General features: G+C 35.5%; 3 protein-coding genes across 5 annotated transcripts; all 3 read right to left on the minus strand.

Moving 5' to 3' along the window:
- Positions 1-266: 266 nt before the first annotated feature.
- On the minus strand, positions 267-1250 carry LOC110917513 (B3 domain-containing protein At1g05920). The gene has a single exon (XM_022162053.1). It carries the CDS (start codon positions 1091-1093, stop codon positions 359-361), a length of 735 nt encoding a protein of 244 aa, XP_022017745.1. The 5' UTR covers positions 1094-1250; the 3' UTR covers positions 267-358.
- Positions 1251-3325: 2075 nt separating this feature from the next.
- LOC110914993 (heat shock protein 90-5, chloroplastic) lies at positions 3326-10761 on the minus strand. The gene is made up of 19 exons (XM_022159609.2): positions 10263-10761; positions 9906-9979; positions 9600-9725; positions 9417-9510; positions 9240-9323; positions 9009-9152; positions 8767-8883; positions 8068-8115; positions 7890-7970; positions 7209-7313; positions 6981-7121; positions 6800-6892; positions 6628-6705; positions 5664-5918; positions 5017-5119; positions 4761-4935; positions 4577-4682; positions 3799-3888; positions 3326-3700 (listed from the first exon to the last, which is right to left on the minus strand). The coding sequence occupies exons 1-19, from the start codon at positions 10533-10535 to the stop codon at positions 3488-3490; spliced, it is 2400 nt and encodes a 799-aa protein (XP_022015301.1). The 5' UTR covers positions 10536-10761; the 3' UTR covers positions 3326-3487.
- A 2085-nt stretch (positions 10762-12846) lies between these two features.
- LOC110914994 (probable N-acetyl-gamma-glutamyl-phosphate reductase, chloroplastic) lies at positions 12847-21197 on the minus strand. Of its 3 annotated transcripts, none has more exons than XM_022159610.2 (14): positions 20906-21197; positions 20311-20367; positions 17756-17878; positions 16974-17081; positions 16822-16908; positions 16679-16729; positions 16535-16606; positions 14888-15007; positions 14223-14283; positions 13725-13805; positions 13564-13643; positions 13384-13473; positions 13188-13316; positions 12847-13110 (listed from the first exon to the last, which is right to left on the minus strand). In XM_022159610.2, the coding sequence occupies exons 2-14, from the start codon at positions 20365-20367 to the stop codon at positions 13003-13005; spliced, it is 1167 nt and encodes a 388-aa protein (XP_022015302.1). In that variant the 5' UTR covers positions 20906-21197; the 3' UTR covers positions 12847-13002. The 3 variants fall into 3 exon arrangements, with proteins under 3 accessions (XP_022015302.1, XP_022015304.1, XP_022015303.1); XM_022159612.2 differs by having other exon boundaries at positions 20311-20317; positions 20906-21126; XM_022159611.2 differs by having other exon boundaries at positions 20311-20371; positions 20906-21126.
- Between the last annotated feature and the right edge of the window lie 5495 nt (positions 21198-26692).

Below are 26692 nucleotides of genomic sequence, written 5' to 3' on the forward strand. Positions count from 1 at the left end.
AGAGTGTTTGATCAAATTCCTCAACCAACTTTCTTTTTCAAATGGAACATGTTTTCAACTTATTGGAAATTTAAGAACCTACTGTAAATTACAGACTCGATGTATTCAAAAGAACTCTCTGTTACGTCTATTCTATCTTTCACCCTATATATATTACTATAAGCAAACTAGAGTCAAACTCACAAATACATTATATAATGTTTGGAAAAGAGATACCAACAAAAACTTATCATCCATATATTCTGATATCCACATTAATCAAATCCAATAAACAAATCAAATCTATACGAAATCAATGAAGTCTAACACAAGAAACTGTAGTATTAATTTCAACAAGAATCAAGAACTTGATAAGCCGTCAAGCCGCGTTGTTCACAGCATCGGGTCTCTCCACTGGTACAATGGCAAAGCATAACTTTCGGTTTTTACGAAACGCCCACACTTGAATCATCGTATCTTTCTTCAGATCCTCATTATCAGCCACGAATTTGTTCCAGTTTGTCTTCAACACATACTTGTCCGTCTGTTCCAGATGCCACTTCTTCAACCACAGCGGTCGCTCATACATTCGCAGCTTCGAACCCACAACTCTAACCTCCATACCATCTTTACTTTCATCAACCATTCTCATCTCCTCATCCGTCAAGAACTGATGTGGTTGTGTTTTCAGTTGCAAAATCGGCATGTTTAACCTGCTTTGATCTTTTTTCATATCACTTTCATACAAGATTTTCTGGATCACAAGCTTCATGTCTAGACCACCCATCTCACCCGTGATGAACCGCTTCAACTGAACGATTGATTCGTTGTTCACCACTGGCACACGCTCCATCTTCTTTGGCATCTTCCTCTTCTTTTTGTTGTTATTGTCCTCCTCCATCAACACACATAATTTACGTTTCTTGATCATAACTCTTTCGGTTGCTAACGCGTTCGCAATAGCAAACAACCCCCCCTTCGTATATGATTTTTTTATCTTACGGTGATGATCAGGACGATCTTCCTCTTCCAACTGTAAACTACGATCGTTGAACGATGACGGTGTGGCGAATGGAGCATGAATATTGAGGGACAGAAGAAGAAGATTGTTCATAGTTGTTTTCGTATATGCAGGAGAAGAATGTGTAATGTGTATGATTATGATGATAACGAATTAGCCTGAGTGCTTATATATATACATATGGATAGGAGTTTGATTCTTGTTGGTCAAGTATGAAGATCCTAACAACGAGAAAATCTGAGTATAAGATTGTAATTGTTATGGAAACTATTTGTTATGCTTATCCTATCTCCAAATATATTTATTGTGACTTCTTGATTCTCTTCTTGATTTAAATTTTGAAATTTATTTTTATATTTTTAATTATTAAATTGTAACTAAAATGGTTAAATTCAATTTGTTCAATCAAAACTGCGTATCAAATATTATCGAATAACAAGAAAATCTGAAAATAATATTTCTAATTAATTAAGGAAACTATATGTTTACTTATCATATTTTGAAACATTTATTATGCCTTCTTGATTTAAATTTTGAAATTTTATTTTATATTTTTAATATTTAAATTGTAACTAATATGTTTTGTATTATGTACGGACCAAATGGTTTAGTTTCAGTTTGTTCAATCGAAACTATGTACCAAATATTTTTCTACGAGAAGTGTTTGGTTTGGGTCATGATTTAGATATTTTAAAAACAAATAGAATTTTACTTGCGCCATTAAAGGGTCACGTAACTAAATGGGTAACTTTATAGAACAAAAACCAAGTTTTATATTCATTCCACTAAAGTAACTAAATTTCATTTTTCTCTTTAAGATCATGTGTAGTGGAAGACACAAATAATGTCCCCGCCCTTGGGCGTTTTGCGTTATGTGAGAGTCCAGTCAACAATATAGCATTATGGGGCGTTTTTCTAAAATGGGTGTAGTGGGAATGTGGGCATTGTGTGGCATTATGTTAAAAGGGGTGTAATATAATTAAATAAAAAAACCATCAATAAATGATATTGGCCAAACAAAAAGAAGAATACAGTTCATTGGCCAAAGAATTGAACGAAAGGCGTAGAAAAAAGAACGCTCCGAAGGTTTTTTTTTTTGAAAAAAAACGCCCAGGAGGCGGTCTAGGGGCGTGGGGGGCGTTTTTGGGGGGAAAACGCCCAACCCCCCCCCCCCCCCCCCCCCCACTACGGGTGGTCTAAAGTCATATGCATTACGTTTATTGTTTCAATAATGCACAATTTCTAGTTTTCCAGGTTAACTTGATAAGAGCGCACCTATGTATAGAGGATGGGGTGCATCCGCAACTCATTAATTATTTATTTTCTTTAGCATATTCGACTTAATCTCGACCGACCCCTTAACAAATAAGCTCATCTTATACTTATACGATTAAACAAATAAGCCTGTTTTATACAATCAACCACTTAACCCAAATAGCTAATAATTATAGTTATTTAAAACAACAAGCATCACTTACAAATAGATTTTTAATTAAGCCCATAAAACATTTAGCCCACCTATATTTAACAATTAAAAAGTTTTCCAATAAAAAAAATGAGAACGACATTTTTTATTAACCACCCCAACCACAAGTGGATTTTTCAAACTAAAAACTCAATCAACGAATTTGTCAACACGTCTACTGCCGCGGGTTGTAGGGGTGTGTTGAGTCGGTTTTGAGCTTAAACCAAACTAAAAACCAAAATTCGGTTTTTTTAGGTTTTCAAAATCTGGTTCAGTTTTTTCGGCTTCGGTTTACGATTTTTTCGGTTTTTTTAGGTTTTCAAAATCTGGTTCAGTTTTTCAGCTTCAGCTTGCGATGGTTTTGTTCTGGTTTTTTTTAACTTATGCCACTTGGGCTTAAAATTTTTTGGGCCAAAAAAATGGTTTTATCTTCTCATCAAGTGACTAGACCTGACCCGTCCCGTCCGGAGTCTAAAAAAATTAATATCTAGCGATTAACGACCTATACTCAAATATTTCCGACCTCATGAAAATATCTTGGGTCCGCTACAGATCATCGGCCAGTCAACATCCTTTCTCCAACCATGTCTCGGACTCACAAATCTTCATCTTTAGCACTGGATGGTTGTTTCTTCATCGTGATTTTGTCGTATCTCTGAAAAAGAAGCGGGTGGCCGTTGACCTTTATAGAGACGTGTCAACTTCGTTTTTACAACGTCCAAATCCATCGGATGTTTATTAACCTTATGGTAATCTGGAATCTTGATGACACTGTTACATCAATTCTTATAAAAGCCCAACCAAAATTTGGTAATCGCGCAAGAATGAAACAGTCGATCAAAGTCGAGTGACGTTAAAGAGACAAAAAAAAGGTTTAAGTGACTTTAGTGAAAGAAAAAAGTGTCTATTTAAATATAAAGTAGGGATCCATCTTCATAACAAATCATAAAATTCTCAATCCAAAACTCCTCCATCCTCCCGATTCCCTAACGACTTACGCCTTTCTATGAATATTAACCCGATCATGTACTCCACGGGTCGGTTTCCGTCCTAACTTCAGATGGCTCCACAACTTCGGTCTCGGCAGCAGATTCATATGTCGAGTCGACATTCGATTCAGATGAATCAGTGGCGGCAGCAGCAGCTTCACTTTCCTCAACTCTTCCCCACTTTCCGCCAAGAGCAACCGCCATCATCTCATAAATCTTCCCACCCAATTCAGCTGGACTATCAGGCTACACATTCCAAAAACAAAATCGTCAAAAAATAAATAAATAAATAATAATTAAAAAAAAGAAATAAAATTATGTGTTTTTTGAAGATCAAAGCTTACAGTGAATCCACTTGAGATTAAAGCTGTTTCATATAAGAGATCCACAGCTCTCTTTGCCTCGCTGCTTTCGGGTGCATTTTTACATGCAGCCTGCAAAACATGACATGAAATTAAATTCAAAACTAAATTCTTTTAAGAAAACTAGTTTTTTTACCCGCCACACGCTGCAGCGGCAACGTATGCAACGTGATAGATTATAAACTACAATCAACCTGACTAGTTTCCGAACTAAATTAACGGTGAAACATAGAGTAATCCGAATTCCTACCATTGAATGAAAATGTATTATATTTGACCTGACTTATTTCCAAGCAAAATTTAAGGTGAAACGTAGACCAACTCAAAACGTACATAAATTAAACATGTGCGGTGGCATCGTACGCGGCGTGATATATACCGAACTAAATTTACGTCAAAACGTACAGCAACTCAAATCTATACCGTTGAATGAAAACATATTATATTTGACCCGATTTGTTTCAGAAAAAAATTGCGTCAAAACTTAGTCCAACTCAAAACGTACATAAAAATAAAACATTTTATAATTGACCAGACTCATTTCCAAACAAAAATAACGTTAAAGCGTAGACGAACTCGAATTTTTACCAACACGTACAAAAAAATAAAAACGTAAGAAATTAGTTTTAGTATACACTCGAAACTTTAGAGGGTTACTTTTGACATTATTGTAAAGTTTAGGAGGTATTTGACATTATAGTAAAGTTTAGGGAGTAGAATATTATACAATATTGGTTAAATAACGAAGGCGATTACTTACATTTAAGTCCTTAACGATTGGATGATCAGGGTTGACTTCCATTATTCTTCTACCCCTCATGAACTCCAAAGTTGAAGTATCACCGAGAGTCTGTGCTTTCATTAACCTGATAATTAACGTTGCGTTTCACAAATTAGGTACAAAACGGAAGTGGGAAAATAATCTTTTTTAAACGAATACCAACCGTTCCATATTAGCAGACCACCCGAACTTGCCCGACACGAGAACACAAGGAGAAGAACTTAAACGGTTCGAGATTTGTACTTTCGCAACTTTGTCGCCTAGCTGTTGTTTCATCCAGTCACAAAGAGCGATATACTCTTGCTTATTTTCTCGCTCTTTAACCTCATCCGTGTCACCTACAAGTCAAAAGTTAATCTCGAGAACACAAAACGTTGATTAAACCACTAAAAGAAACGGTTGGTCAAAGGTCAACTAACCAAGCTCGAGATCTTCCTTGCTTACGTCAACAAATTTCTTTTCTTTATATGTTTGTAGGTTTTGAATCGCCACTTCATCAATAGGCTCAACTAGATATAACACCTTCAAAGATGGGACCCACAATCATTTGAGGGATTAAGATATAAAACAAAGAGTACAAAGCCATTTTCGTCCCTGAGGTTTGGTCAGTTTTGCGACTTCCGTCCAAAGGTTTGTTTTTTCGCATCTGGATCCAAAAGGTTTGAAATCTTGCCATTTTCATCCGGCTCGTTAACTTCATCCATTTTTCTCCGTTAAGTCACGGTAATTCCGTTTTTTTTTTTTTTGCTAACTTAAAGGGCAATTTGGTCTTTTTCACTTTATGTAAAAAAACCGTATACCCCTAGAAAGGAACGAATTGCCCTTTAAGCTAACAGAAAATAACAGAAATACCCCTGACTTAACAAAGAAAAATGGATGGAGTTAACGAGCTGGATGAAAATGACAAGATTTCAAACCTTTTGGATCCAGATGCGAAAAAACAAACCTTTGTACGAAAGTCGCAAACCTGGCCAAACCTCAGGGACGAAAATGGCATTTTACTCTAAAACAAATTTGAAAGTAGAAGTTTTTAATAAACCGAGAAGGATTTGATAAAAACGCATACCTCGATACCCTTTTGCACCAACTTCTCCAAAAACGGAGCAGATTTAGCACTTTTCAAGCTGTCTGTTGCAATATAATAAATCGCATTCTGCTTTTCATCCATGTTATCGATGTATTCATCTAAGCTTATCAACTCATCTTCACTTTTAGATGAGAAAAACCGCAACAACGGAGTTATTCTTTTATGATTTCCGGTGTCCTCGATGCATCCCAACTTTACAAACTTGCCAAAATTCTCCCAAAACTTCCTATAATCCTACAATTATTTCACCAAATTCAAGTCATATATATGCAGTGGCGGATCCAGGATTTTTCGTTAGGGGGTGCACAAATTAACTAGTGTCAGGTCATAACGGGTCAACAGGTCGGGCCATAACGGGTCGACAAGTCGGGTTACCGAGTAGGGCAACCTAAAAAATTGCAGAACTAATTAAGAAAGAAAAAAATGGGAAAAGGGACCTTACAAAATTCGAACTTGGGACCTCAGGTTTAAGAAAAGAGAGCTGAACCAGTTTGCTACTCAATACATTTGGTTATGAGGTTCCCCTATAAAATATTAAAGGGTTCCTTCCGAATTTTATATATAAATTAACACTCTCAATTACAAATCGAACGGGTTCCCGGGAACCCCCTAATTATATCTAAATCCGCCCCTGTATATATGTAGAGGAAGGTTAACGTACATTACGGCTTAACGTACATCACGTACGACAGGTAATTACGCACGTTCATTTTAAAATCACGCACGTTATAACTCAAAAATCAAAAATCACGCATGTTGAAACACAATAATCACGCATATTGAAACATTAATCACGCATGTTATATAACAAATCACGCACGTTGTTGTACGTGAAGTACGTTAAGGAGTAATGTACGATATACTTTTTCTATATATGTATATGTATACCTTAATGAAAAAAGAAAATAGAAAAGAAATGTTTCAAAATGTTCTTTTTATCAACCTCTTTGTTCTCACTGTCCGCAAGTTCTTGAATCATGTCGAACGTTTTCCTAACAAGCCTCTTCCGCATTATTCTTACCTGTAGTACAAGAAACAAACGGCAGTTTGTTTTTGATATATAAGATTAAGGTAATAAATATTTTAATCAGGTAAAGTTGAAATTTTGAACATACGATTCGACTTTCTTGAAGAATTTCTCGTGAAACGTTTAGAGGAAGATCATTTGAATCAACCACACCCTTTACAAAGCTCAAGTATCTTGGAAACTGCATATCAAGAATCAGTTTTAAAATATTTACCTAAAATATGTCGGGCCGATTATTGACCTGTTAAAATAAATAGCAAAATATTTACCAGTTCGCCATCAAAATCATCTGAAATGAATACACGTTTCACGTAAAGACGGATATTCTTTGTTTTGGGATTTACTACATCTTCGTTGTTCATTGGTGCCATTCCAGGGATGTAAATAACACTTCTAAATTCTACTTCACCCTGCACAAATCGTAAGAATTAAAACACAAGATATTACGTAAAATGCAATTTATTAAAATTTAAAAAGAAACAAAAAACGGTAAATACCTCGGTGGTGAAGTGAGTGTATGTAAGAGGATCAAGAAACTCGTTGAACGTCTTCTTGTAAAACTCGTTATATTGATCTTTTTCAACTTCCTTTGGATTCCTCATCTGCATTTAAATCATGTAATTAACAAATTTTGAAACAAATAAGCGGCTAAAGCCTAAAAGTGTTGTTTATAGTTTTTAAAGTGTTTTAACTAGGGGCGTGAATTTCTGACACGACCCGAAAACCCGACACGAATCTAACACGAAATTCGCGGGGTTTAGGTTTAGTCTAAACGGGTTCGGGTCAGTTTCAGGTTGAACCCGCGAACCCGTTTAACACATTTATACTATATTATATTTTTTTACAATATATTTTATGTCATAAATTAAATGGGGTGTGTATTTTATGCAATGATTATAACTTAAAAAGACAAATTAACATAGATTTTATAATTTGTATTTTTTAGTGTAAATTTTAATTTTAATATATTAATTTTAGAAAAAAATAAAAAAATTCGGGTTGAACGGGTCGTGTTCGGGTCAACCCATGAAACTTCTGGTCGTGTTCGGGTTCTTATGTAGGATACGATTTTAGGGTTCGGGTCGGGTTCGGGTTTCTGTAAAATTTTCGGGTTCGAGTCGGGTTGAACCCGCCAACCCGCGAACACGACCCGTTTAGCACCCCTAGTTTTAACGTACCCATATAGGTTTGGTCTCGTTGGCCAATTCCCAATCCCAGTATTTTTCAGTTTTAGTCGTCTTCTTTGTCTTCTTCTCACCCTGAAAACCAGTAGCAAACATCATTAGTTTCGTTAGAAATTAAAAATATATTAACACAATAAGCTTAATCGGACTTTTTGGTCTGTATAGACGTTACCTCTGGTGGTGTTTCTTCTCCTTCCTTCGGTTCTTCTTCCTCCTCTACCTGTGAATCGAAAGTTAATGTTGTGTTTAACTATGTAACGTTATTGAAAAACGTAAAACATGAAAAACAATGTTACTAGTTTCTAAAGTTCGCATTGATGACAACACGATTCAAGAAAAGCCGCATCAATGCATAAAGAATCGACTTTAAAAAAAGTAAAGTACACGGATGGTCACTGTGGTTTATTAAAATTTTGGATTTGGTCCCTAGTTTTTCAAAAGTACATGGATGGTCCCTGTGGTTTGCACTTTGTAACGCATTTAGTCCCCAACCAGCAAATCTAAAGGTTTTAGCATGTCCAAGTTAGGGACTAAATGCGTTACAAAGCGCAAACCACAGGGACCATCCATGTACTTTTGAAAAAAAGTTGGAGACGAAATGTGTTACAAAGTGCAAACCACAGGGACTATCCACCTAGTTTTGGAAAGCTATGGATCAACTTAAAAATTTTGCTAAACCACAGGGACCATCCGTGTACTTTACTCTTAAAAAAACTTTCAACCCGTTCCCGTTTTGGCTTAAATTTCTTATAATTGAAGACGTTTAAGGTAAAACACACCCCTAAATCAACCCATTCACAAACAAATGGGTCGAAAAGGCCATCTGTAGTATATGACAATGGAAAATTAGAAGTTGGAACGAATAACTAACCTCAACCGTTCTTGATTTCTCTTGCCACGTGTATATGGGAAATGAAACAAATTGCGAGTAGTTTTTCACCAAACCCTGAACCCTGCTTGGCTCTGTGAACTCATATTTGTCATCATCCTATATACAAACAAAAAGACGATCAATTCAATTAAACATAAAAAAAAAAAAACTACGAAACAGTCACAAGAAGCTTTCTTTTATGCAAAAAGATAACAACTTTATACAAAATATATATAAACTACCTTCAAATAAAGCGTTACTTCTGTCCCGCGACGAAGCTGCTTTTCGGGGTCGGTTTCTTCTTTGATTACATACGAGCTACTCTCGGCCGATGCTTCCCAAATGTATTGTTTGTCGGATTTGGGACTCTTTGTGGACACAGTCACCTATGTGTTTACAAGATAAAATCAACGGTAAAATAACTATAGTTACAAACTAACAAGCGGTTATGTAGGGGGAATGTAAATAAATACCTTTTCGGCAACCAAAAAAGCCGAATAGAACCCCACACCAAATTGACCGATCAAACTGTTATCGCTTCCGAGATCCTTGTTCTCCTATAACACAAGAAAGCATAAAGAATTATATTTAAGAAAACTGAATTACATACGCATTAAAAGCGAATTATCTTGTAATTAAAGATCAAGTACCTTAAGTGCGTTTAAGAACTTAGAAGTGCCACTTTGAGCAATAGTTCCGAGGCAGTCTATTAGCTCTTCTCGGGTCATTCCAATACCGGTATCTCTATAAAATAATTATAATAAAAAAAATATTGTTTTAACTACCTCTTTTCGTATGCAATAGAAGCTTCTGAAAAAGGTAAAAAATCTTACGAAATTGTGATGGTCCCTTTCTCCGGATCGGGTTTGATACGGATCTCCAGCTCACCAGCATCTCCGAGTAATGATGGGTCCGTTACACTTAAAAATCTTAGTTTATCAAGAGCATCACTTGCATTACTGAATCAAAAATAAATAATTGAAAAATATGAGCATGAATAAATATGGGCTCAATTAAATTGGACAAAATCTTCAATAACCTTAAATGATCATAACTCAAAATTCATTATATAAATATATATAAATATATAAAATAAATAATATACAACAAAGTGTAGAACAAGACAGAGATGTCATTACCTCACAAGTTCCCTGAGAAAAATTTCCTTATGGCTGTATAAACTATGAACTATCAGATTCATCAGACGAGAAACCTGCATCCATAATTCATATTTAAAAAAAAAAAAAAAAAAAAAAAAGAAAAAACCTTTAAAAGTCAACAAGAATCATAATCATGATAAGCTGCAAACTATTTGTTCAAAAACATTGACAAAACTCTAAAAGAAACACACAAGTTACAAACTTTATCATCAACAAACACAAACAGATAACAAATTTAATTCCCAATCAATCAATCAAACCCTAGAAAAGAAAATTACAAAACTGTGCAACCCAATTTCAACCAAAACTTAAAAAAAAAAAAAATTAAAAACCCACCTCAGCTTGGTACTCATAAGTCTCACCAGAAGACTCAGTGGCTTCTTTTTCAGCAACAGCAGAAGCCTCACACTTGACCACCACACTGTTACCTCTTTTACCCACTTTCCAATTTAACCCAGAACAAGAAAAGTTGTTAACTTTGAGACCATTTTGATGCAAAAACACACTTCTTGATAACAACCTGTTGTTGTGGGTATTGGATTTAGAGGAAAAGAGTGGAGAATAAGGGAGTGAAGTAGGGGTCAAAGTTCTGTTTAGAACAGGAGCCATGATGTTGAGAGGATTCTAGAAAAGAATTGGTGGATTGAGAGAGAGTTGTGATTGGTTGAAAAGAATGAAGGGGGCTGCTGCAATGGAAAAACCCTGATTGGGTAAAAAGGGGTTTTGGGGGAGATGAAGAAGAGGATTCTAGAAGTAGGCAGGCAGGATGATGAGTTTGGAAGTTTTCACGTTCTTGAAATGTAAGGTGTAGATTTCATCAGCCGTTACATTATCTTGATTTCATCAAACTCTTTTTTTTTCTTTTTCTTTTTTTTTAAGTGTGAGGAGTTTTTTTTTTTTTTTTTTTTGGCTGTTTGTTTACCTCTTAATCAGAATGGTTCAGATTGTTTGTTTTACGAGCAGATGTCTGAATGGTTAAGATTTATATAGAGTCTGAATGGTTAAGACCTCTAATCTGAATTGGTTAGACATTTGCCTCTGAACGGTTAGCATTATATAGGTTCTGAATGGTTCAGACCTCTTACTGGTTCAACACTTAATGGTTCAGACATCTTACTGGTTCAACACTTAGGGGTTGTTTGGTAGCATCTGAATGGTCATTAAGAGGCTACCTCTTAATGAATTCATTAAGAATTTTACCAATGAGAATGTAGAAGAATGTGACATGTGATGATTTACCATTCAGAGGTTACCTCTTAACCATTCAGACTTGAGGTTACCTCTTATTCATTCATTCAGAGGTTTTAAACCATTAAGAGGTAGTATCTGAATGGTCATTAAGAGGCTACCAAACAGCCCCTTAACCATTCAGATGTTGCCAAACGGCCAAGTCTTAATGGTTCAAAACTCTTACCGGTTCAGCACTTAATGGTTCAGACTGTTTGTTTCACGAGCAGATATCTGAATGTTCAGACATTTGCCTCTGAATGGTTAAGACTTGTAAAGAGTCTGAATGGTTAAGACCTCTCATCTGAATTGGTCAGACATTTTCCTTTGAACGGTTAAGCATTATACAAGCTCTTAATGATTCACACCTCTTACTGGCTTGATGGTTCAGACCTCTTACTGGTTCAGCACTTAACCATTAAGATGTTGTCAAACACTATTTATCATTCCTTAGATTTTTTTAGAGTTAATTACACAGATGGATCTTGTAGTTTATAGCTAGTTTCACCCTAATTTTTCTTAACAGGTTTAGATTTCATGGTTTCAATTTTGTAACACATTTGAATACTAACACCAAACTTAGTTACTTTTTATGTTAATTCTTAATAAAATGACTAAAAGACCCTCCCATTTTTAAAGGATCATTTATGTCATTATTCTTGTAAGTCTTAAAAGAGAAAGTCGACATTTTCTCTCACTTAGCACCCTTCAAAAATGTAAAATCTTTTAAGTTTAACCTTGTAATATTATTTTGTATTTACACCTTTAATTTTTTGAAAGTTACAATTTTAACCTTTGTGCTATTGCTTAGTTTTACAATTTTTACAAGTACTTTTAAAATTTACATTTTTAACCAATGCGTTATTACTTTATTTTACACTCCCCTCAAGTTTTAAACTTTGCGTTTTTTTCCTTTCACTATTACTCCATTTTTACCGCCACCATACCGTCAAGTTTTAAACTTTACGTTTTTCCTTCTTGTACTATTACTCCTTTTTTACACTTGCTTAACTTTGAAAATTCCATATGTTTACTATATCACATAATGCTTAGACTAATTTATTCGATGTTTGTAATGTACCCGCGGCGCAACACGCGCGGGTCTAATTGCTAGTTCTATTTTAATTCCAAGGACTATTTATGTCATTAATCTATCCAATTTTTACATATAATACATGTAACATTATAGCAGATCTCTTGATATAAAATACGTACCTCCTTTATTTAAAAAGTTTTACCACTTTTTAATCATTTAAACAATATTTTTTTAATAAAACATGTACAACATATATCGGTTGGCAAATCGACCTTGCGTTAACTCATTGTTTGTTCACGCAGTTGTTTTTACTAGCTTTTATTGCGAAAGTAATAGTGATCACCAAAGCTTCTTGTTAACACTAATATCTTGAGAACAACTCTATCTTCTCTTTGCTAACACAATTTCATGAGGATAGATCTTTTAAGGTTTCAATATAAATAAATGATCACTCATGAATATATCATATATGAAAGTTCTGTATTCATGATCGGTCCACAGTTGAGCCCTGGACTGATTGTTCTCTTGTCGAGGAGGCATATTCTCTCAACTTTTAGGTAGTTGCAGTAAGTCAAAACCTGACTATTCGTTTTTTTATCAGGCCGAGGCACTATGCAAAAGTTCTTTGCGACAGTGTCATCGGTCGACAAGAGCCTGAGTTCAAACCCGTTTGGATACTAAATTCAATAGGTAGACATTCAAAATTGCGCATTTGTTTGTAAACATAAACCCTAGAACTTTGTCTCCTTTTTCTCAATAATAAAAAAAAACAAACCTTGAAAGAAGACAAAAACAATAAAACAGGATGTCGGGCTAAGGAAATAAAGGCATGCAACTGAGCCCGGTGTTTTCTGGAATTCCCATCATCAAGTTAAGATTTTGTAAAGCTTGACCCGAAGCTCCCTTTACAAGATTATCAATCTGCAAACAAATTTATGACATTACCAAATAATTAAGACATAAACTAATAAGAAAGTTTTTAAGAAAAGGACACATACGACGGATATGATTATTGCTCGCCCTGGGATGCGATCGGGGAAGACATTTATATGACAACCATTGGAACCTTGAACATATTTGGTGTGTGGAGCTTGATCATCTGGCAACACCACTACAAATTCTTCCTTCTACATATACAATATATAAATTCTTGAGTTAGAAGTACAATATATACGAAATAGGGTAAAAAGTTACCTCATAAACTCCCTTAAGGTGTTGCTTCAAATCCACAACGGAAACTCCTGGAGCCAATCGCACATTTATAGTTGATTGCATGCCTCGGCTCTGCATGTTGGTGAAGAACGTTGATCAAATATGTAGCCACAGAACGTTGAATAAATCATTTTTTTTAATTCAATGGTGAAGTAGCATTACCATTGGCATTAGGGTAGGAGTAAAGCTAACGGTTACTTTTGAATTTGCAGCATCAGATAATTCTTGTTCGATTTCGGGCACTGAAACCAAGCCAAAAGACCATAAAACACATTACCACCTCAAATAAAAACAATGAGAAAGAATAGCATGAAACAACTTACCATGGCGATGCCTTGTGATGCCATAAGAAAATATCCCTTCAGATACTTCCGTGTATAAATTTGCTTCTTTAGCACTACGTCCTACAACAGAACCAAACATTACAGAAATACTCCGAGATGCCTTTGACCCTTTTTGAGTTTTGACCCGTTTCATTTTGAACATTTTTAAAGCTTGCCAACTTAATCCATTAGATAAAAAACCACAACACAAGGTAAAATTAATATATAGAGTAAATTACGTTTTTGGCCCCTATGGTTATATCATTTTTACTATATTAGCCCAAAATAAGAATTTTTAACATATCTGCCCCTATGGTCTCTATAACTAACCATTTTGGCCCCTAAGTCTAGAGATCATGGGGGCCAAAATGGTTAGTTATAGAGACCATGGGGGCGGATATGTTAAAAATTCTTATTTTGGGCTAATATAGTAAAAGTGATATAACCACAGGGGCCAAAAACGTAATTTACTCTAATATATATGTAAAGATACGCAACCTGCTCCACTAACTCCAGAGTTTGAGACAATAAGGATATCTTGCAATCCAATGAGTCTAGCCTGCCATCATAAAGGAAAAACCACAAGATATTCGCCAATGCTTTTCGACAAGAACATATCAATACGATTTGTTTGCAAGTGTAACTTTCTATCAGACACACATAAGCATTTCAAAGTAGTTACGTCTACTAAATTATTTTTTACTAACTGATGATCAGTTAAAAATCTTTTAAATGTAAAAAAAAGAGTAAATTGCCATTTTAGTCCCTGAGGTTTGGTCCAAATTGTCATTTTAGTCCAAACAGTTTTTTTTTCTCCTCTGGGTCCCTGACTTTTCCATTTTCTTGCCATTTTGATCACATTGCCTAACTCAGTCTAAAAATCTAGTTATAACCAGGGGTATTTTTGGCATAACTGTTGTGTAGTGATAACCAGGGGTAGTTTACAACATAATTTATAAACTTCATAATAATATAATGCCAAAAATACGTCTGATTATAACCTGGTTTTTAGACTAAGTTAGACAATGTGATCAAAATGGCAAGAAAAAGGAAAAGTCAGGGACCAGAGGAGAAAAAAAAAACTATATGGATTAAAATGACAATTTGGACAAAAACTCAGGGACTAAAATGGCAATTTACTCTAAAAAAAACAAGAAACGAACCTTGAGCAACGGAACAAGAGGAAGCAAAATAGTAGTAGGATAACATCCAGGATTTGCAACAAGACGTGCACTTTGGATCTTGTTTCTATATATTTCTGTTAGACCATAAACAGCCTCTTTCTGCAAAAAGAACGTAATTACATAACTTAATGTTAGTATATTAATTAGTAGAGGTGGAAAAATATATGGGCCGGGAATCTTTTCAAACACCTTTTGTCCACTTTAATATACACTTTCAGTAACTTTTAATCCATTTAGTACATTTCCTTTTTGGTTTTTTTTTTTCGACGTGTTCTAAGTAAACGAGTCGAAATTGCAACATCTAGTAACTAGAAACAAACCATATTTACTATGTTAATATAATGTCAATGGCTGAATGACATACAAAGAGCTTAGATGTTGTAAGTTAAGCTTCTTTGGTTGTATATACAATATCTCAAATGAGATGATTATTAAAATGTGTGTATTTCATCTCATCATCTTATCTTTTAGTCATAGTTGTTAAAAGCCATTGCCTCTTGCGCCTAGCCTCATATTCTAGGCAATGCGAGGCAATTGCGCTTTCAGTCGAGGCAAATGCGCTTTAATCCTCTAGGTGATGGTTCAGGACACAGATTCCAACGAGATTCCGAGCATTTCCAGCCAAATTACTTTCCTACACCAATACACTAATATTTTAGAACTTCGGGTACTAAATAGATGATGTCAAATGTTATATAATAGTTTTTTTTAATTGTATTTGAAGAATGTTATTGTTTTTCTAATACACAATATATTTTTAATCTTTATTCATTGTGCGCTTTTTTTCCTCAGGCCTCGCTTTTTTTGCGCCTAGCGCCTTTAATAACTATGCTTTCAGTGTAGTATAACAAGTACAACATGTCATGTTAAGTAATTTACTATCATTTTTTTTTTTGCTAACACCAAACACATTGCATACATGAAGCTCTCGCCTTGTGCCTCGCGGCTTTTGAAACCAAGGCTTCAGCTAACTTAACTTTTTTTAAAACATTGATCGACTAATAGTTAGCATTTTAGGAACAGAGAGATATAAAGCATAGTTATCAAAAGTGCTCGCTCTTCCCGCCTAGGCGATATTTTTGGGCGAGTCGACCTACCTGCGTTTCTCCCTCCTAGGTAAAAAAAAAGCCACGTGATTTTTTTTGAAATCCTATTTTATATATATACACCAGATTATAGTTACAAATATTTATCTTTTTTTTTCGGAAATTATGTCTCAATCAAATTTGAATTCTAAAAAAGTTACGAGATCATATCTTCTGTAAAAAAAAAAACATATTGTTATATACAGCCTATGTTGTAAACAAACATTCATTTTTTTTGGCCGGCAAAACATACAATACTACAATTATTTTTCGACCTTATGAGGATTCTGCAGTATATTTTTCGACCTTATGAGGATTCATGACGATTTGGGTTTCATTTTAAGAATTAGGGTATTCAAATACTTTTGGAATTTGAAGAAAGTGTTTTTTTAATACATAATATTATTTTTTTATGTTTTTATTTGCTTGCGCTTTTTTTCTCAGTCCGCGCTTTTTTTGCGCTTCTCACCTAGGCGACAGGCTATGCGCCTAGAGTGCGCCTAGCACATTTGATAACTATGATATAAAGAACAAATTGTACCTGCAATTCTGATGCTTTGTGAGGCTGACCGTACCATTCATTGTAGTCATTGATGTCTCGTAATCTAAAATCCTGCAAATATCTTTTATTATATGTTATATCCAATATTGAAAGAATAAAGAACATAGTATTTGCTGAATGTACCGCAGAAAGATCAACAATCTTTAACCTACTTGGAAGACCTTTGATAATTTCCTGTAATAAGAACAATACTTCTCAACCATCAATCACAAACTGACCGCAATAAGCTCAACATAACTCCGTCTCGATAATAGAAATTTAGAAACCTGAGTGGTGCCATGTGGCAAACAACAAAAAACAGCATCTACGCTTGAAAAATCCGCATCCTTGACGGCAACCAAATCCGGCAAATCCTACAAACAAACAAAGTATCATAAGCTACTACGATCTTCGCAATATAACTGCAGCAGAAGCTTACCCGTGTGATCAGGTGTGGAAATACTGAAGCAATTGATTGACCAGCTTTTCTATCGGCAGTCATCAGAGAAATACCGAAGTAAGGATGGTTTGCAATGAATCTAATAAGCTGAAACCAAAAAATATAGTTAAATTTAGAAAAATCTCTAAGTAGATGTATATATATGTGTATATGTTAAAAGAAGTCATATATAGGGGTGTAAACAAGCCTAGAGGCTCGAGAGCTACTCGTGATCGGCTCGGTTAAAAGCTCGAACGAGTCGAGCCTTAACGAGCCCCAGCCCGAGCTCGAGCCTGAAATAGAGCTCGTTTAGTTATCGAGCCCGAGCTCGAGCCTGAAATACAAAGCTCGTTTAGGTTCGCGAGCCCAAATGAGCCTAAACAAAATTTTAGTTTTTTATATATATAATATAATAATGATGATAACATTGGTGAGCCGAGCTCGAGCCGAGCATTGGCTCACTTAATCGCTGTTGAAACGAGCTCGAGCCGAGCTTTTAGCTCATTTAAGGTTGTTCTCAAAAAAGCTCGAGCCGAGTCAAGCCGAGCTCGAGCTTTAGGTTTTACTCGCGAGCCGAGCTCGAGCTCAGAGAAGTAGGCTCGAACCGAGCCGAGCTCGAGCTCGAGCTTCATAAAAACATAACAAGCCGAGCTCGAGCCTAGTCGGGCTCGCACTCGGCTCGGCTCGTTTACACCCCTAGACTCATATACCATAAGTTAAAACATCATGTTAAAATTTAAGCAAAATGATACATTTAGTTGGTTAGTCAAAAAATGATTTACCTCGACACCGGTATACCCGCTGGCTCCAAGAATACCAACTTTAATAGCTCCATCGGCTTTCGGAGATGATATCGCTAAAGCCCGCACAGGCCTATTCCTAGCTTTCAGCAATTTTGGTTTATCCTATGATTCAATATAAGTCGCATAGTTAATTCCAACCAAACATCCTTTTGGCATAAGAAACTGGACATTGAATAATCCCTTTGCCCTTATATCCTACAACTAGAATTATAAATGAGCCGAGGCACTCGTGAGCTAAAACTCAAATCAAGACGTGCCTAAACAGGCAGAAGCTTGAGCCCGAACTTCATATACCAATTACCGAGATTGACAAGCCTCGCGAATCTAAACAAGTTATTACAACAACAACAACAACAAAAGCCACCATACCCGGTAAATCCCACAAATAGCAAAGCTACCTGTAGGGTATAGGGAGGGTGAGATGTAGGCAAGCCTTACCTCTATCCCTAGGGATAGGGAGGTTGCTCCCAGAGAGTCCCCTTGGCTCCAAAACAAATAACAGACCAACACATAGACCCAAAAATTATAGAAATAGGAAGTTACAAACTAGTCTATTATTCATATAAATACTATAACTCTTTTCTAATACAACTATTAAAAAATATATCTAAATAATACATAGGGTAAATTACTTTTTGAGTCCCTATGTTTTAGTAGTTTTAACTAGTTGAGTCCAAAAGCAAAAAGTTTAACGATCTGAGTCCCTGTAAGCATTTTCTTTAACCATTTGAGTCATTTTGAGTCCAAATTTTAACATTTTGAGTCCAATTTTTTGGACTCAAATCGTTATAAAATGAACAAAATTGGACTCAAAACGTTATAAAATAAATGGCTAGGGACTCAGGGCGTTAAACTTTTTGATTTTAATCACATATATGTTCAAAAATAACTATAAACAGTAAAACTTGGTACGATACCAACTTGAAGGACCCGAACAGTTAATGCCAGAAAGTATACAGGTGGTTCGGTTTTGGTCTCATGGGGTGGCTTGGAGGAGATCAAGGATAATAATAAGAATTAACAATATTATTATTATTGAGTTAGTCTATGTTTATCCTTTCTTTATTAATTAATTGGGTTAGTAGATATGCATTACCAAAAGATCTTTTTAAGTAGTCCGTAAGTCAAATTAACGTTGGAATAGGATTAGTTTAATTGGTTTCCAATTGAAATATGTTCACTATGGGTCGGTAGAGTTAGATATAAATATGGCATGCATTTGTTTCTTTTTGTTTTGTACATAAGTCCCAAGATCAATAAAAGAGTTTTTTTTTTTTTTTGTTCCGAGCATAACATTCATTAAGAAACAAGTTCCGTCTATAGGAGTTGTGTGTTCTTGATTCTTGTGTAAACGATCTCACGTTTAACACATAGATGTATGAATAAAATAACTAAAGAGCCTGACACAAGGCGAGCACGAGCTCAGGTTGGTTCGACTCGGTTACACACCTACCTACAACTAGAGTCTACTTTCGACATTCGACATTCAACTTGTAATTGAAAATCAAAAGAAGTTACTTTCTCCTATCTAAAAAATCATCGATAATCACATGAAATCCAGGGGCGGAACTAGCATTCAACGAGCCATAGCCCGGCTCAACTTCGTATCGGTAGTGTTTTTTTTTTGTTGGTTTTATACAGAGGATATCCCTAAACAATTACGAGGATACCCCTAACAGAAAAAAGGATACTTTAGCCCAAAAGAAATAATAAACCTTTGAATGTAAGCCCAATTGTTATATAAGCCCAAGTCCCAACCCAACTAATATTTTAGCCCAAAACAAATAATAACCCTTTGAATATGGGGCAGGGGTGCGGCAACAGTGACCATAACTTCTGAACTCCATAACATAAGCAGTGACAAAGTGCAGAAACTTATCAAAATTCGACAAAGTGTAACCTGTGGGAGACTGATAAAAAAATCGAACAAGCAGCCAAGCAGAACTTATCATAATTTCGATTTTCGAACAAGTAGAAGCAACAGTGCAGTCGCAGAACTGATCAAAATTCGAACCAACATCGACTAATCAAAATTTGCAGATTGTTTGTGAGTATTATTTTCTTCTTGCGCTTTGATAGTTTGATTTCTTGGTTAGTTTGTGCTTCGATATTTTGAATTTTGTTAGGTTATTCAGAATTTTGGTGATGATGATACAATTCTGAATGAAAGAACTCCGAATGTTTTTTTTTTTTTTTTTTGAAACGTAAACTTCATTAACACCACCGAACCCGAAAACCGGGACGGAAAACTCCGAATGTTGATAATGATAATATTGATGCAAGTCCGATCTAAAAATTAAAAATAAACCTAGCCCAATCTAAAACCTAAAAACTTATTGCCAATATTAATTCATAAAGCCTAGCCCTACTGTGAAATGCTTAATATTGATTCGTTAACCTAAATGCTTAAAATTTCCGTTCTATAAATGTACAGTAAAAAAATCGGGATACCCCTAGATATTTGTTCTAGTTCCGCCACTGAATTGAAATCAATCACACAATACCTATCAGCAACTGAATATTTTGTTTAATACCTGAAACCTGGAAAAGCAGCATCCATCCATAAAAAAAGCAGAATGCAGAGCAACCATCTGACTTGTGAAAATGCACAACGAAACATAATAAATTGTATTAGACCAGAAGGAGTTGCAGGCATTGTCAAGCTAATACTAGCATGTTTGGCTAAGCTTATTTAACTAAAAAAAAGGACTTTTTTGTTAAAAGGACTTATTGAATTATGACTTTTTGAAATGAAAAGGAGTTTTAAAAAAAGTGTTTGGATTAGCTTACGGGAGTGGCTTAAATTATTCATGTATGCAAATCATGCTAGTATTGTATGCAAATCAGAGAATTATTCATGTATGCAAATCATGTTTTAAAAAAAGTGTTAAAAGGACTTACAAGAGAACTATCGTATGCAAATCAGAGAATTTGTAAGCTAAAACAAAGGGTTCACGACCAAAAAAAAAAAAAACTGACCAAATGCCATAATCACAGAAATCAAACAATCAATAAATTAAGCAAATCAAATCAAACAAATCTGACCTTGTGTGGTAAATGCCATAATTACATAAATTAAACAACCAAGAACAAATGAAACAAACAGCATCAGCCGGAAACAAGTCTGACCTTGTGTGTGGAAGGAACGAAATCAGCAGCAGCAAAAAACGGAATCAGCGGCGTCGCCGGAGCTGTTGTGGGTGTCGGATCTGTTGTGGGAGCCGGAGCTGCAGGGTCGCTTTGGTGGGAGATGGAACTGGCAGGGGTGAGGGAGGCTGTGGAGAATGCGATGGGTGTTGCAGCCGGACGGAACTGTTGAACCAGATGGCAGCTGTGTTGAAGTTTGCTGTTGCAGAATATAAGCAGTGTTTCCACATGGGTAATCTGGTAATTTCGTTGTTGAAAAGTTAGAAACTCTTCAAAAAGTCACAATACAATTCTAACTTCTTAAAAATAACTTTTTCTAGTTTCAAAAAAAAATGACTTTTTCTTCTATACAAAAAGTCATTTTGGGTTTGTCAAAGTGCATGTTTGGGGTTCCTTATTTTGAAGAAAAAAGTCCTTTTACATGCCCAAAAGTCCTTTTTTTTGGGTGTTTGCCTTTCCTTTTTTAGCCCAAAAGTCCTTTTCCAAAGGCAAAAGTCATGTTTTCCTGACTTTTTGTTTTCAAAAGGACTTTTCCAAAAGTTGAAAATAAGTTAAGCCAAACATACTAATCTCGTTATTAGATTTTTGTAAAAGTCAATAAGTTATAAGTTGGGATGGAAAAGCTTAACCAAACATGCCCGAAGAGGATTCTAGAAGTAGGCAGGATGATGAGTTTGAAAGATTTCATGCTCTTGAAATGTAAGGTGTAGATTTCATCAGCCGTGTTGCATTATCTTGATTTCATCAAACTTTTTTTTTTTACTTTTTGAAGCGTGAGGTTTTTTTTTTTTTTTAATTAAGCGACTGCTCGACAGGGATGGTCATGAGCTGAGTTAGGTCAGAGCAAGCTCGAGCTCGGTTCAATTATCAATTATTAATCGAGCTAGTTAGGCTTGGCTTGGTTTGGCTTGGATTTGAAACCGAGTTGAAAATCTAAACTCGGGTTTGGTTTGGTTTTAAACCAAGCTAGCTCGACTCGGGTTAGTTTGGCTCGATTTTAAAAAGAATAATTAATATGCATCTCTCAAAATTATTATTAAGTAATATAAAATATTATTAGATAGTTCAAAAGAACATATACAAAATAAGATCAATTTAATACATTGCAAAACAAAATCAAGTTTATCGACACAAAATAAGTTTTAAATTTAAGCAAAATACAATAATACTTGATTAGGAATTAGGATGGTAATGAACCTTCAAATATGTCATAAATATCAAATTACACTCCAAAATACATGTAAATAACAATCATTTATTTGCAATATATTATAATGTATATAGATATAAAATATATTATAAGTAAAATAATCCGAGCTGAGCTATTAAGCGAGCCAAACTGAGCCAATCCTTCTCGTTACGAATCGAGCCGAGCTACGCTTACTTTCTAACCGAGTCGAGCCGGCTCGGCTCAGTTTCAAACTGAACCATACCAAGCGAGCTTTTTCCAGGCTAAATCCAAGCGAGCTTTTTCCAAGCTAAACCATACCAAGCGAGCTTTTTCCAGGCTAAATCCAAGCGAGCTTTTTCCAAGCTAAATCCAAGCGAGCTCCGAGCCATGAGTTTTTTCGGACAATCTTAATACTCGAAATTTTGTAAAAAAAATCGTATCTAAAAGTTATAATATTTTTTTTTTAATTACTAATGTAACAAAAACATTAAGAACTATAAAAGTTCTAATAATAAATAAATAAAATAATTTTTACTATTTATCGTCCTCGCAGTTTTAATCTAATATAAAAAGTAATATTATGTAGTTAGTATTAAAGATTTAGAAATTTCACAATATACGAACGAAAATCGGTACAAGTTCAAAATGTAGTAACTGGAGTAAAAAATGATGTAGGGTGTATGTTTGTAATAGTTTTTTTTATCAGGTGTAGAGGAAACCCTTTTTACTTGAAATCTCTATCTATCCAAATTCCAATTGAATCCCTCCCCACACACCGGTCCCTTTCAAACCTATTAGGTATATTTTTTTCGGTGAACGGCAGGACTTGAACCGGGAATCTTTCGTGCAGGAACCCCAGAGGGGAAAACCTTCCCACCTCCGTTGTAACTACTGGGCTACAACATCATTGGCTTATGCTTGTAATGGTGGTGGTCTGTTTCTTGTTTGCTGGCTCTAGCACCTTGCTAGGCCGGCTCTCTTTTGAATAATATGATTTTCATTTTGGTGTTAAGAAAAAGATTTGAAATCGCATGCGATAGTGTCATTGCTATGGGGAAGGGATTGGAATGAAATGAAATGAAAGGTAAGGTTAAAGTATTTTTTTGATAGTGATTATGGTGGTTAGCAACATCTTTCGTTATTTGAATTAAAATGGTATGTTATTAAATCCGGAGAATATTAATATTAAATTATTTAAACTACAATTTATACATGTTATTATGTTTATTTTAGAAAGGTAACACACTCACTAATTCTATATCGCTTAAAATTTACCTAAATGTCTATAATAAGATTTAAATGCTCACCTGATATTGTAATTCACTAGTGCCATTAGTCCAAATTACTTTAGACAGTATGTTGCATGCGTTATAATTAAACCCATCTAGTTTTGTGGAAAAATAAAATATTGTTTTTTTTTTAACTTTTATGGATGAAATTATACCCAAAAAGTACAAACATAAAGTAGTTGAAATGCATAACTAAAAAGCAGCTAACTAAACTAAGGGATGTTTGGTAATTTCTGAATGGTTAAGTGTTAAACCAATAAGATGTCTGAATCATTAAGGGGCTGTTTGGTAGCCTCTTAATAACCATTCAGATGTTACCTCTTAATGGTTTAAAACCTCTGAATGAATAAGAGGTAACCTCAAGTCTGAATGGTTAAGAGGTAACCTTTGAATGGTAAATCATCACATGTCACATTCTTCTACCATCTCATTGGTAAAATTCTTAATAGTTTCATTAAGAGGTAGCCTCTTAATGACCATTCAGAGGCTACCAAACAGCCCCTAAGTGCTAAATCAGTAAGAGGTCTGAACCATTAAGAGCCAATATAATGCTTAATCGTTCAGAGGCAAATGTTTGACCAATTCAAAATAGAGGTGTTAACCATTCAAATTCAGCTTAATGTTTAACCATTTAGAGGCAAATGTCTGAACCATTCAGACATCTGCTCACGAAACAAACAGTTTGAACCATTAAGTGTTGAACCAATAAAAAGTCTAAACAATTAAGAGTCTCATTAAGAGGTAAACAAACAGCCCCTAAAATTCACAGCTAAAATATCATCTAACTATAACAACTTTATTACATTTGAAGAATTTTAAAATTACTCATTCGATTTTTAAAAACCGTTTATAAAGTTTTTAAAACTAATATATTTCATTCCTGGAGCAACATGTTTTGAAAAAACCATTAAATTCTCTCTCCTCTCTTTTCTCTTGCCGCCTGGAAGTCGCTTCGAGTGCTCGACGATGAACACCTAACCTGTATAGTGAGGGGGGTTTAATCGTTCAGTTCAGTGGAGCTGTCCTAGATCTAACCGTTCTCCCTATTTGGGATAGGTCTAATCCATTCGCCTCTTAGGTTTTCTGTGGTTTTAAAAATGGCCTCGACGAATGAGAGTGAGGGGAATCAGGATGATGGTGACCCGTGGTATGATGTGCAATATCGGAAAAACAAAAGAAGCAAAGGCGATGGTGTTGAACGGACGTTTTTAGTACAGAATATCTCAGATCGAGTAACCAGGAACGTATTGTGGAGAGCTTTTAAGCCATACGGATATGTATCGGATGTTTATGTGGCTCGAAAGAGGGATGCTAGGGGCAAATGCTTTGGATTTGTAAGATATGTTGGGGTTGAGAATATGAAAGAAACACTAGTGTCGATGAACACTGTGAAGATGTTTGGCATGAAGGTGAGTGTGTCTTTAGCAAAATACGATAAGGATCATAAGAGATTTAATTATGTTCCGAACTCCACCGGTCGGAGTGAATGGAGGCCAATGGAAAACAACTAACCCTTTAATAAATTTACGAGCAGTAGTAAGAATGGGGACCAGTATCCTCCAAAGATGCAACCGACTGGACAGGGGCATAGTGGCCCCTCGTTCATGCAGAATGGAACGTCGTACGCAGATATGCTAAGAGGCAGAAAGGAAATGGGTAGTCAAGGTGCAAAAGGTATAACGGTGGAGGGAAAATGATCCTTGTATCCTTTACACTGCATTGGTAGATCAGGTCTAGGTTATGCTAAGGATGTTTGGACCCTGACGAATATCAGAAGAGTGATGGAAGCAGAAGGTATGGTTGATTTTGGATTGTCATATGTTGGTGGGTTAAATATTATTATCACATTTAAGGACAATGCATCAGCAAAGGAGTCATTGGAGCAACATGTTTCTTTATTCTCAAAGGTTTTTTCTAAGTTCAACCTTTGGAATGGGGAAGATATCCCGTTCAGTCGGATCGTTAATCTGAGAATTATCGGTGTACCTTTTCTCATCAGAGATAATAGTTTGTTTGATAGAATTGGTGGTCTGTTCGGTGATATAGTTCAACCATCAACCTTTTCGTGGCAAGAGGAGGATAATTCGTTTGATATGGTTAAAGTTTTGATGTCCCATGTCACACCCCGATTTCCACGTGTCTTACCGGTGGACCCAGTGGGGGATTACCGTGACGTAGTTGGCAACATTATAGTCAAACCACACAATATATATGAATGCACAGCGGAAGCATAAAGATAATATATTTCAACGTTAAGTGTAATATCAAAGTATCACCATTGTTGAAATAAAATCCACAGGGGATCAAATAAATATAATAAAGTATTGTTCAACAGACTTCAGACATCTTAAGCTTGCGAGACTTCTAATGATGCTAAGGAGAAATCCCAGCCAATTACGCATAGTACCTGCATTTAGTCTTTTTGGGAAAAATACGCCAGTTTACACTGGTAAATACATTCAACTGACACTTTTGTAAAATGTTTAATAAAATTGGTTTAAATGCACAAGGCACAAACTCTTTATAACTTGGGATAATTTATAATTAAATCTTGTAAAGAATTACATGTTACTATGTGTTCGGTCGCCCGGGTCGTGCCGGGTTAAAGTTTAATAGACACGCCACATAGTATAAAACCGTGGCGGGTAAACCAATGGCTACACTTTCATAGTCATGGACATAATGCCGGGTGTACGCCTACACCCGGATGTCAAGGTCGTGGCCATTTCATAAAATGCTGCCAAGGATATCCGGGACATGGTCATTAAGCCCCCAAAGGCGTAAAGCCAACAAAACAAGTTTTTAAACGGGTCACATTGATAATACCCAATTACTAATGAGTTGGGGTCAATTGCCTGACCAAGCGGTATTTTAAATACCGTAACCCAAGCCCGTATAACGGAAAATAAGTTAAAAGTATTTACCTTTGCAAGTATAATTCCTTAATTGAAATAAATTGCAGATAGCTTTTACTGGTTCCCTAATCCGGAACGAAGGTTTAAATTAACCTACTAGAATCCTAACGGGTCTTTAATTTAGCCGTAGATTAGACCGATCAGTTTCAATGGATAGTTACGGTTTAATCGCGTGAAAGGCGAAAACCGAGAATGGAATGTGATTTGAACCCAACAAGTTTGAAGACTTGTTTTATATGGGTATAACAACCACACTCTGAATCTTGAGGTCGAAACAACAAGATTTGACCCGTTTCGGCTAGCGTATGAAAACTAGTTACATAAAACGAACCGTGCGCGCAAAAGGCGCAACGGGTATCCGTTAGAGTCCTACACTGTTTTCCTAAGTCAATAT

The sequence above is a fragment of the Helianthus annuus genome, chromosome 16 (assembly GCF_002127325.2).
Source record: "Helianthus annuus cultivar XRQ/B chromosome 16, HanXRQr2.0-SUNRISE, whole genome shotgun sequence".
Classification (NCBI taxonomy): domain Eukaryota; kingdom Viridiplantae; phylum Streptophyta; class Magnoliopsida; order Asterales; family Asteraceae; genus Helianthus; species Helianthus annuus.

Bases quoted from the DNA above. Each gene is read 5' to 3' on its own strand.
- LOC110917513 (XM_022162053.1), bottom strand. From the start codon at position 1,093: ATGAACAATCTTCTTCTTCTGTCCCTCAATATTCATGCTCCATTCGCC.
- LOC110914993 (XM_022159609.2), bottom strand. From the start codon at position 10,535: ATGGCTCCTGTTCTAAACAGAACTTTGACCCCTACTTCACTCCCTTAT. The intron at 9,511-9,599 runs GTAAGATTTTTT...ATTATTTTATAG, and splicing joins AAAGGGACCATCACAATTTC to AGATACCGGTATTGGAATGA. The intron at 4,683-4,760 runs GTTGGTATTCGT...GTTAATTATCAG, and splicing joins TGGTCTGCTAATATGGAACG to GTTAATGAAAGCACAGACTC.
- LOC110914994 (XM_022159610.2), bottom strand. From the start codon at position 20,367: ATGGTTGCTCTGCATTCTGCTTTTTTTATGGATGGATGCTGCTTTTCC. The intron at 16,909-16,973 runs GTAAGCTTCTGC...GTTTGTTTGTAG, and splicing joins TTCCACACCTGATCACACGG to GATTTGCCGGATTTGGTTGC. The intron at 16,607-16,678 runs GTACATTCAGCA...AGATATTTGCAG, and splicing joins AGATTGTTGATCTTTCTGCG to GATTTTAGATTACGAGACAT.